Here is a 12,311-nt window from a genome sequence, read left to right as displayed (position 1 = left end):
AATTTAAAACATCATAAAAACTGGATAAAAAGAAGAGGGGGAAAAGAAAAATCAACTTGCCTCAGTGTTTTCCGCTGCATATCCTCCTCGCTGATACCATGGTATACCAGAGATTCATTCCACATAGGATTCCGAGTATTCCTCAGAGTTTTAGTGCGTAGCTTGTTTGCCTATTAATGAATATACACACAGTGCAGGTCAAACATCAGTGGCCAGGAAGCTGGAATTCCTTCTAGGACTGCATTTTATACTAGCATTTTCCCACTTCAAACTGCCTTTAAGTACGAGGAATACCCAACTTTATTGCACTTAGGGCTCCTTTTACGACGACGCGTTAGCGGTTTAACGCACATAATAGCGTGCGCTAAACTTCCGGCCGTGCTAGCCGCTACTGCCTCCTCTTGAGTCAGCGGTAGTTTTTTGGCTAGCGCGGGGATTAGCGCGTGATAAAGTCACGTGTGATAAAGCCGCTAACGCGGTTTCATAAAAGGAGCCCTTAATAAGGTATATTACAATATTTAATCATACCTATTATCGGATGTCCCCAACAACAAATCTAGATTCATAGTTTGAACAAAGATTTTGGGACTCAGACTTGTCAAAAGGTACCATAGAGTTACCAGATTTTACGGAAGTAAAATCCAGCCCCCATGGCCACGCCCCCAGGCCCGCCCTGTTCTGCCCGGGTCACGCCCCATTCCCCCTCAGCTCCGCCCCCTCAACCTGTTCACTTGTTCGGAGCGACGTCGGGAAGGCGTCTGCGCATGCGCAGTTCTGACACAGTGATGTCACGCACAGGCGCGTGATGTCACTGCATCGCTTCCACACATGTGTAGGTTCCCTCCCGACGCTGCTCCCAGTTGAAAGCTTTTTCAAAGCCCAGACAAAGTGGCGGGTTTCGAAAAGCCATCCGGACGCCCGGACGCATCCTCTGAAAAGAGGACACGTACTGGTAAATCGAGTGTCTGGAAACCCTAAATCAAGGAGGAGGGAGCTTCAGGAACCGTTCTTATCGTGATTCTTCCTGACCACATTTCAAGAAGCACTGAAGCAGCGCAAAGGCTGTGCGCCCTGGAATTGAAAGGGGCCATGTCTCTATACCCACTCACCTCCACCCCCACCCCACATTTCCATCTAAGGTCAAAGTGGCGTGGTTATGGCTGGAAATGTCCTTAGACACTGTTAGGTGCGATTCTCTGTCAAATTCAGGTAATATAGGCCTTTAAAACCCACAACAGTGCCTAGGTTTGACATAAGCCATAAGGCAGGAATAGAATGTAGTGCTTAATGCCAAAATCGGTCTATAACAGGGGTGTCCAACCTTTTGGCTTCACTGGGCCGCATTGGCAGAAAAAAATGTTTCTGAGACCGCACAAATGTGCAAACGCTGCAGCAAGGCACGGGAGGGAGCCGGCAAGACGGTAAACACCCGGGGGCAGCAGAGGAAAACATTGCATCGCCCTCGACCGGGGCCGCACAAAATACTTCACGGGGGCCGCAGGTTGGACACCCCTGGTCTATAATGTGACACATCGAAGGAGTCCTGTATGGTAAAAAAGAATCACACGAATGGACAGGATGGATTTTACCCTAAGATGATCAGAAACCATCAAAGATGACCAGAAACCATCGAACCAGCCAAGCACCAAAGATACATTTAATTTAGTTTTCATCACGCCATCTAGCAGCAAAGTTTGTGGGGGAAGGGGGGTTCTTTTACATGCAGCGAGTGCTTCTTACCTTGCTAGCTCCAGGTAAAAGATGCAGCTTTACATAAGGATCTGCTAAACCGTTGGAGTCCATGGGTTTCAAGCCCTGCAGGAGAGTGAAGTTACTTCACATTAGCGACTGCACCGTGTTTGTTGGGAAAACATCAAAAGTATATGCCAACAAGAAAGGAGAGCACGCAAATGTTTGAAAATTATTATCGAGTCTGGACGATAATATTAGAGGGAAGTTTCTGCTGTGATTCCAACACTGAATGGTTGTATTTTCAATAAAATGGCATGGGATTGAAGCGCTTTGCCTAATTTCTTCTAATTTCTTCCGCCTACTTTGGCCAAGGTTATAATGTAATTCAATGGCATCGTCAGAAGGGTCATGTGGCAGGGTGTGGCATCAAATACAAATGTTTGGCACTCATGGTCATATTCTATGTTTCAATGAATCCCTAAGGCCTATATTCAATAAACCGTGCCTTTTAACTTAGGCGCCGGCAGGCGAATACCAGTGCCTATGTTAAGAGGGAAACGCTGTTTAAAATGCTACTTACAAAAAAATATCAAGGCACCTACCAGCACCTAAAAATATGACACCGGAATCGCGCTACCGGTGCCTAACGCTACTGTAGGTGTGGTTAACACCAGAAGTAACGTTAGGTGCACACATAGGCGTCATTCACATCAAAGGGAGGCACTGGAAACATAGGCCTTCATTTCCAATGCCAATGCAATTCTCTAAACAGCGCCGTCGTGCGAATGGCACGCAGTCAGTGGCCGCTTTTAAGACGGCACTGACTACAGCGCCATTTAGAGAAACCGGGCCTTAAATGAATAGGAGTTACAACAGCCTTTAGAGGGCAAAAAATTAAGGGACCCTGGAACCACGCCATGATACAAAGTGGCCTGCGCTATCCCTACATGGGTCTTTCCTGCATTTTCCATTTTACTATTAATGGATACATGCCAATTTACTCATTAGCACATGAGCCCTTGCCACCATTTAATATGTAGGCAATAAGGGCCCATGCACTAATCAGATTAGCACATAGCAATGTAGCTGTGCTAACCAATCAGCATAGAATAAACCAATTTTTCACCCCCCCCCAACACACACACACATGGTGATGGGACAAACGCGCGCCGACAAACGGGAGCAGACAATTGAGCGCAAGACTTTAGCAAGCTTATTTTAAAGGGCTCCAATGGGGGCGTGGGGTAACCCCCCCACTTTACTTAATAGTGTTCGTGCTGCCGTGTTGGGAGTGTGTGGGGGGTTACAAAAAACTTAACTTTTCCCCTAAAAAATAGGGAAAAAGTTAAGTTTCCTCTATAATGGGTAGGTTACAACCCCCCAAAACCACTCCCAATGGCAGCGCGAACACTATTAAGTAAACTGGGGGGTTCCCCACCACACCCCTCGTTGGAGCCCTTGAAAATAAGCTTTTACGGCAGCACGCTGAAGTCTTGCGCTTAATTGTCTGCTCCTGTTTGTTGGCACACGTTTGTCCCGCGCACTTATGACTATGAACCCTCACACACACTGAGGAGTAGTGGCTTATGGGCCAGTAGGGGATGATGTTTATGGGACGGTAATGGAATGGATATGATAGTGCAGTATTTTTGTGGAGTTTTTCTACAAAAGTGCCTATTTTTCGTATGATTCTGGGTAATTCTAGTTAGATACAAGCATATGTGTTAGTTAAGGACACGCCCAATGGAAGCGTACGGAAAAACTGGTGAATAAAAATCTAAATATAAATGTAGTTAAAGCCAGAAAAACACACTACAGATTAATATAAGGGAAAGCATAATAATATCTGTGTATGTACTTTACCGTTAGGCTAGATCATAGAGGAAACCAGAGGAATCCATTTTGGTTTCCAGGTCTTTGTTCTCAGCAGTGTGGTGTTAATTAATACCACATGTGCTTGCTTTAGACGGATAAAGAAAGATAACGTGTCCCAAACTAAGATATAACAGGAATTAAATATAGTTTTGAATGAAAATTATGTATGGAATGCTTGGGCCCAAGCAAATATGACTGGAGTGTGTGTGTGACTGTATTGAACAAAAGAATGGGTTTTGAAAAACATATTATGTATATTTGCAACCTAAAGAAATCCTAAAGCAACATCTGGAAGTAATTAAGTCAGAGACTCCTGCTCTAACATAGGAGGGCTTTTGTGTGAAGCTGTCAGCTCACTCCTTCAGGCTGACAACTTTTTCAGCACTGTGTGTGGATGAAACAAGTTTCAAGTTTCAAGTTTATTCGAAATTTGATGAATCGCTCATACATAAAATACTAAGCGATGTACATTAAAATCCAAATTTGTATGTACAGTAAAATACAAAATAATGATAACAAATAAAATACTAAGCAAATTATTATAAAATCCAAATTTGAACGTGCGTTAAGATGCAAGGTAATAATAATAATAATAAATCAATAAAAAAGGGGGTTTGACCTACAGACCAACAGACTCAACTGGATGGAAGGGAAGAGGGATTCAGGTTACAATATTAATCATTTTAAAAAAGAGAGAAACATGAAAGGAAAAAACATTAGGAGGGGTATTTTATTTATTTATTTATTTTTTTTTGAAAGACTGCTGCACTGCAATTATTCCATATAGGAGGTAAACGCATCTTTAAACAGAAGGGTTTTTAAATTAGTTTTGAAACGACTAATATCTTTTTCGTCTCTAATATATTGGGGGAGAGAGTTCCAGGTTTGAGGTGCAACTACTGAGAATATATCGTATCGTCTTGTGCCGATCACTTTCAAAGAAGGGACTACCAACAGATCTTGGCTTGATGAGCGAAGGAAGCGAGAAGAGTTGTATGGAATGAGTATCCTATTTATGAATTGCGGTTCGTTTGTGGATAAACTTAACTGACAAGCAGGCTGAGAACTTTTCAGCATCTTTTTAACAAATAATTTCTCTTAATATACTGTTGTGAAAATTATGATTTATATTCAGAAATGACTATAAGCAAACAAATGTACTATTCTGAAACTTTTGTCTAACTTTTAAGACCACCCATGTTATTTTATTGGTTGTCAACCTGATGATGTCACAATAAGCCAAAAGTATATAATAGAAGGACATAAGAGATTAAGGTGAGCTCGTTATTAGAAGGCCAGCATTTGGCAACTATAACGATCTCCCATTAGCGCAACTGTTAATGCAAGCAATTATGCTTTGCTGTATTCTTCTGATCTCATAATGGAAAAATAGAAACAATAATTCAATAAATCTTAATTATAATTTTTAAAACCTTGCGCTGGTGTCATTTTGCATGTTTTATTATTTTTCAAACCTTGAGCTTTCATGAGGGCATCCCAATTCCTATACTCAACACATACCCCTAGCGCTATAATATAAATTCAATTTTTTTTAGCACATGGGCAGCATTCGCCAATCCCCAGAATGCCTGAGTGTGCGCCACGGTACTGCATTTTAACCAGCAGTAAGCGTGATTAGTGCTTACCACTGAGTTTCAAAAAAAATGCTGCCAATTCGTTTTCTTTTTATATGTATACCCAAGAGCAAACATCACCCCTATTTCAATACCAAAATCATTACAAAGTGATAATACATGGCACTTATCTCAGACCCTGTTCTAGTGCCTGATTTAGGATTCAAGGTTGTTTGTCTGTTTTCCAGAAGAAAGCGCTTGCAGAAATGATTTGGCCACTAAATGATTTCAGAGGGGGTGCAAAACAGGGGGAAATTACGGGGGCAGTTGTGAAAGAAGGCGCATAAAGCATGCCCCGCGGTAAGCTTTTTAAAGCTGCGCTAAGCATTTGTTCTTACCACAGCTTAGTAAAGGAATCTTTATATTGTGAGCACACCAGGGGCAGAAAAACGTCTACCTCAGCTTGTACCACTTAGACTGTTGCAGGCAGTATATAAAAAATTAAAATATAAATAAAGGAGCAGAAGGGAAATGACTGACCTCCCTTTCTCCTCCAAGAAGCCCTAGAAAAATAATCAGTCTACATTTAGTTCGGTGCAGTACACTTTTGGGGCTTTTAGTTCTGATAAGTGTTACATAGTGACATAGTAGATGACGGCAGATAAAGACCCGAATGGTCCATCCAGTCTGCCCAACCTGATACAATTTAATTTTTTTTTTTCTTCTTCTTAGCTATTTCTGGGCAAGAATTCAAAGCTCTGCCCAGTACTGTTCTTAGGTTTCAACTACTGAAGTCTCCGTTAAAGCTCACTCCAGTCCATCTACACCTCCCAGCCACTGAAGCCCTCCCCAGCCCATCCTCCACCGAACGGCCATATACAGACACAGACCGTGCAAGTCCAGTACTGGCCTTAGTTCTTCAATATTTTCTGATTCTAGATCCTCTGTTTTCATCCCACGCTTTTTTGAACTCTGTCATCCCTAGCTGCCCACCATGAGCAAAAATCAAATGGAAGCAAAGTGAAGTAAACATTAATTAGCCTTATGTGTCAAAATAAATAAATAAATATCAACGAGGTGTTAATGGCTAGGTGTGAAACTAGGCAAGTTGTTGAGTGCTTGTGTATCACACTTTTTAAAAAAGGTCTTCCGTCTTCCTCTTGCATGGTTGCTCTGTGATCTCAAGAAGACATAGGGCTGGTCTCCAGGGGCAGGCTGCTGGGATTAGAGAGCAATTAGGAAGGAGGAGATACAGTTCTGGCTTGTCCGAAAAGCTTCTCCTTGAATGATTTCTCAGTAGAGTATAGCGCTGGGTTACAGATTTGTGTTTCTCATGAGGTTGGAAGAAGTGCCAGATCAAGTCATGGGTTCGCAGATTAACAGTAGAGCAGCCAGTTCAATTAACACCTCCAGTCATACTTGTATCAATTGGCCCATGAAGGGCAAGCAGGTCAGCAAAACCCCTACGCAGAAAGACCAAAGACACCAGGAAGTTTCACATGGTCAAGTAGGCTCAGCATTGGAAAGCTTGCGCTTAACTTTGGGCCAGATCCACTAAAGATAGTGGAGTCAATCGCTGTTGGCCGATTCCTGGCCGATTTTAAAACAGCGATTGATTCACTATCAAGTTTGCCTGCAAATGATTTGCAACTCCGTGCAAATCATTTGCCTGCAAACTCCGACTCAAAACCGATTGAGTCGGGGGCAGAGACCTGACAGGGGAAGCAGCCTCCTGTCACTGCTATCAGGGCTTCTGCCGGCTTTTTTTATTTATTTATTTTTTTAATCAGGCAGATATTTTGCCTGTTTTACACACACAAAATAGCAGCTTGATTAAAAAAAAAATTTTTTAAAGCCTCCCACCCTCTCCCGACAAGTGCCCCTTCCCCCTTCTTTCCCCAATCCCCTCCAAAAATGTGTGCCCCCCCTTCGCCGATGCCCGACGCCGCTTTTAAAATTATGACAGGAGGGGTCCCACTCCCTCCTGCCATCTCTACTACTCCCGACTTCCCCCATCCCCAAAAACAAATGGCAGGAGGGATGCTGACTCCCTCGTGCCACCCAAGGGACACCCCCTCAAGATTCCCTGTTCCCGGCTGGGCCTACCCCCCTCCCTGTACCTTTAAACAGTTGGGAGTAGGAGGGGTGCTCAGTCCCTCCTGCTCCAGGCCTCCGATGATGACAAGTGCGGCCTTAGGCCCCGCCCCAGTGCATCATGTGATGCACAGGGAGGGGCGTAAGGCCCTGATTGGCTGAGGTGCATTGGGTTCCTCCCTTGGGAGGGGCCTGGGGTGCCTTGGCAATCAGGGACTTCCTTAGGGAGGAGTTTAAGGAAGTCCCTGATTGGCCACTGTTTTGGGAAAAATTCCTTTTTTATATATTCTGCTAAAAGCATTGCGAGCCCATGGTTTTAAAGAGCAGGAGAGCCGGCAAGGATAGAAGTGACCGGTCTTCAGCAGTCGCTTCTTTTCTGATCGGCAAGCCCAATTGGTTTTTCTTAAATTGTTTAGTGAATCGCTGCCTTCCTGTTTTTGCATGCCATTTCCCTCATTTGCATGCACGGATCAGATCGGGTGTGGACAGGATCGGCACAGAGGCTAATGAATCGGGTCAGAGGAAAATCAAGTCGCAAAGTGGTCGGGACACGATTGGTGTCCTTAGTAAATCTAGCCCTTTATTATCAACCTTAAATATTCTTTTACTATTTATTTAGAAATATTATGCAAGCAGTTATTACTTGGTGCCATCTGGAAGTGAGAATCCACAGCAAATGAACAAATACATTGACTGCATGGTTCAAATGGATGATAAAAATTATTGTGTTTCCAGGTATGTTAAAGGTCAATAGAAGATCACTTCAAATAAATACAGTGAATAAAGCATAAAATAAAAACAGTTGACTCCCTCTCTAATATCTTATAAAATATGAGATAGTTCATGTAGAACTAATGGAACTTTCCATAGTATCCCCCTAATCAAAGGGCTGACACAGGAAAAAACTTCCGCTTAAGCTCGGGGCAGAGGCAGGGTAAGGAAGAAGTCAAATTCAAGATCCCTCCTTACCCCGCTGGCAATTCCAGCCACTTTCAAAAGGCTGATGAGAAGGTGGGCCTTTCCCGCAGCAGGGTAAGGAGGGACTGGATTAAATTAATATCTGGATTTTTAAATAAGAAACCAAAAACTGGTCTTCGGAACATTTGGAGCATTGAGATCAAGCATCAAATTACTGCATCTCAATGGCCACGAATTTGGGCTTGGAGGATGAGATGTACAGTGTCTGCATCTATGAGACAAACTTGGTTTTTTTCTGTTACACAGAGCATTTTGGACCCCGGTTCGTTTACAGAAGTTAGACGGCTCTAAATCTAATAGATGCTGGCACTGTCATCTTGAAGCTGGAACATTAGATCATTTATTATTTTATTGTCCATTGATACTTGCCTCTTGGAAATCAATATGGGCTCAAATAAGTAGTTTGTTAGATAATCCGGTGGCATTATCCTATGACACCGTATTGTTTGGCATGTCAATGAGGGCTAAAAGTCAAATATCCTCTAATAACAATAAGTTTCTACTCATTATGACAGGGGTTGCCATACAACAGAAAACGAATAATTGGAAAAATTGGGACAGGCTGAATTATAGCTTTTGGTGGAACTCTTTGTGACACATATTCAAAATGGAAAGGATAATTGCCGTGCAGCAAGGAAATTTTAAGAAATTTCAGGTTATTTGGGAGCCATTAACAAGATACTGTAAAGATTGAAATTAATGCATAGAATAAATATTAATTTTTTTTCTCTTTTGTTCATACACGTCCAGGGAGGGGTGGGGGTGGGAATATTTTATGATTTATTTTGCTTATGATTAATTGTTGGGTTTAAGGGAGGGGGATATTTGATGAGAGCTATAATTTGATGATATATTAAGTGATGTTAAAGTATAAAATGACTGTATTTTGTGTTACACTTATTGTGAGTTTTAAAAATGAATACAGATTTTTTTTTTTTTTAAAAAGGTAGGGACTGGATGGAGGCTTCCTCCTTACCCTGCCAGTCCAAAGTTGAAGAGAAGGTGAGGGTTGGAGAGGGTTTGATTTTACTTTTAATGCGTGCCGTTCGAGATGCAGAGCTGGGCGTTTGTGTCGAGAAACAGCAACAGCCATTGTGACATCACTGATGAGGTTGGCTCTTAGGCATTGGTGGAAAGAGGCATCGTGACATCACAATACCAGCTTTCGTTATCAGAGGCTGAAACTTTTCACACTATTTGTTTGTTCGATTTTCCATACCATTCTCCCAGGGGAGTTCAGAACGGTTTATATGATTTTATTCAGGTACTCAAGCACGTTCCCCTGTCTGTCCCGGTAGGCTCACAATCGATCTAATGTACCTGGGGCAATGGGGGAGGGGAATTAAGTGACAAGGGTCACAAGGAGCAGTGTGGGTTTGAATCCACAACCCCAGGGTGTCGAGGCTGTAGCTTTAACCACTACACCGCAGTTAAATGCTGAAACTCAAAAGCGACATTCCAATGGTGGAGTTGGGTGAAATGCTGATATTCAGGCCCTCACTGTGTAAGTAAACTGCTTAAGCTGGCCTGCATAAATAGCAGGACAGAAAAAGGCAGCCAACCAATCCATAGTAAAATGATGTAAGCAAGAAACCAAAAAGGAAAATACTGCGGAGTGGATGTTCGTGTTGCTGGATTTGTTGAATCACACAACAATTTGTAGTTCTCTATATAATCCACTGTATCCATATAATGTGAAAGATACCGGCCCAATACGGGCTGTGTTTCAACTCAATCGTCTTCCTAAGAGGTCCTAAGGATGGGTATAAGCTAAGAGGTAAATGTGGATAAAATAAAACATAACCTTGAAAAGCATGCATTAGAGTGTTCCGACGTTGCTCGCAAGCTTTTCAAGGTTATCTTTTAATTTATCCACTTTTGTGTGGCCTTTCATGAGTACCAAGAGGACAAAGAGATCGTCCACCAATCCCTCCTAGACCTGGCTCACTTCTGCTACATTTTGATTTCTAGAGTGGCGCAGTGGTTAAAGCTACAGCCTCAGCACCCTGAGGATGTGGGTTCAAACCCACGCTGCTCCTTATGACCCTGGGCAAGTCACTTAATCCCCCCATTGCCCCAGGTACATTAGATAGATTGTGAGCCCACCGGGAATCATGCTCGAGTACCTGAATAAATTCATGTAAACCATTCTGAGCTCCCCTGGGAGAACGGTATGGAAAATTAAATAAATCAAACTGGAATGTTGCTTTTGAATATCAGCACTTAACCCAACTTCACCTCTGGATGCCCAGTCATTTTCAAAAAAGACATCCTGTTTGACTATCTTGTCTGTTTAAATTGTACACTCCTTTGAGCAGGGACTGCCTTCAGTGTGACTCTGTACAGCGCTGCGTACATCTGGTAGCGCTATAGAAATAATTAGTAGTAGCAGTAACCGGTCGGTGGCCAAATCCGGCTGGTTAAATCATTTCGAATATTGGCCGGGCCGTAACCAGACTACTAATCTGGCCGTAAGGGTTTCAGCTGTCCTCTCTCCTTTCCCATGCGTCTTGTTGCCTTTGTGGAAGTTGTAATCTACCAACCAGAAACACTTACTTTTGCTTTGATGATGGTGCACTGCAAAGAACTATTGACTTGGTCATACAAGAGGCTGAATTCCATCGCTCCCAACGTGGCTGATTGAAAACAAGATTCAGAAAGGCAAACGTGAATATTTTTGGTCAAAAACTTCAAACACAATATATACCCGCATAAGATGAATAATTACATAAATTAGGAAAGCATAGTAACATAGTAGATGACGGCAGATAAAGACCCGAATGGTCCATCCAGTCTGCCCAACCTGATTCAATTTAAATTTTTTTTATTTTTTTTTCTTAGCTATTTCTGGGCAAGAATCCAACTTGGATTCTTGCCCAGAAATAGCTAAGAAAAAAAAATAAATTGAATCGGTACTGTGCTTGGGTTCCAAAATAAATTGAATCGGTACTGTGCTTGGGTTCCAAAATAAATTGAATCGGTACTGTGCTTGGGTTCCAACTGCACAGAGCACACACCACCTGCCAAGGGATCAAACAGTTTTAGAGGAGACTGAAATACAACAGCTCATGCCAACTGTGTCTTAGGGCTCCTTTTACAAAGGTGCGCTAGCGTTTTTAACGCGTGCACCGGATGAGCGCTCGCTCGCCGAAAATCTACTGCCTGCTCAAAAGGAGGCAGTAGTGGCTCGCGCGTGGGGCAATTTAGCGCACGCTCTTCCGTGGGTTAAGTCCCCAGCGCGGCTTTGTAAAAGGAGCCCCTAGTCCGTAAGTCAGTTGCAGTGGTCTGTATTTGTTATGTATGTTGCCTAGTTAACGATTTAACAATAAAATATCTATTTCAAAATCTCTGCTGCTCAGAGCTCGGGGGGGTACTCGGTTGATATCTGTTCGACTTGGGGGGGGCAATTGGCTAGAGGAAGCTCTGTGAAACTCTACTTTAAAGAATGGGAAAAGGATCCGTATGAAAAAAATAAGAAGCAATATAAGCACTGGCAAGTTACATGAAAACCACTGAAAAAGAGAATATAACGAGAAACTTGCCAAAGAGGCAAAAAAAAAAACTCTTCAGAACAACTTCTTCATGTACATCAGCAGAAAAACTGTCGCAGTATCTAAAAAAAAGTTATAAAGCAGTTAGAAAAGGTTCAAAAGCAAGCAACTCCTCTCATATGAGGAAAGGCTAAAGAGGTGGGAGCTCTTCAGTTTGGAAAAGAGATGACTGAGGTCTACAAAATCCAGAGTGGTGTAGAACGTGTCACCCTTTCAAAAACCAGGGGACACTCAATGAAATGACATGGAAATATTTTTTCACCCAAATAATAGTAAGAGCTCTGAAACCCGTTGCCAGAGGATGGGGTAACAGCAGTTAGCGTAGCTGGGTTTAAAAAAGGTTTGGACAAGTTCCTGGAGGAAAACGCCATAGTCTGCTATTGAGACAGACATGGGGGAAGCCACTGCTTGCCTAGGATCGGTAGCATGGAATCTTGCTACCATACTATTTGGGTTTCTGCCAGGTACTTGTGACCTGGATTGGATCCTGTGGAAACAGGAAACTAGACTAGATGGACAATTGGTCTGATCCAATATGGCTATTCTT

The 12,311-nt window shown here is 42.7% G+C and overlaps 1 protein-coding gene across 3 annotated transcripts in view; it reads right to left on the bottom strand.

The window, feature by feature from the left end:
* RPH3A (rabphilin 3A) overlaps positions 1-12,311 on the bottom strand; it is a 266,108-nt gene that overhangs the window by 25,898 nt on the left and 227,899 nt on the right. For all 3 annotated transcript variants that reach the window (XM_033956966.1, XM_033956968.1, XM_033956967.1), the window contains 3 exons: positions 10,770-10,849; positions 1,741-1,815; positions 61-170 (listed from right to left, as the gene is read on the bottom strand). In XM_033956966.1, the coding sequence (XP_033812857.1) occupies positions 61-170; positions 1,741-1,815; positions 10,770-10,849 (265 nt within the window). The remainder of the gene's footprint in view (positions 1-60; positions 171-1,740; positions 1,816-10,769; positions 10,850-12,311) is intronic.

The sequence above is a fragment of the Geotrypetes seraphini genome, chromosome 8 (assembly GCF_902459505.1).
Source record: "Geotrypetes seraphini chromosome 8, aGeoSer1.1, whole genome shotgun sequence".
NCBI classification, from domain to species: Eukaryota; Metazoa; Chordata; class Amphibia; order Gymnophiona; family Dermophiidae; genus Geotrypetes; species Geotrypetes seraphini.
This window is presented reverse-complemented; position numbering and strand designations above follow the sequence as displayed.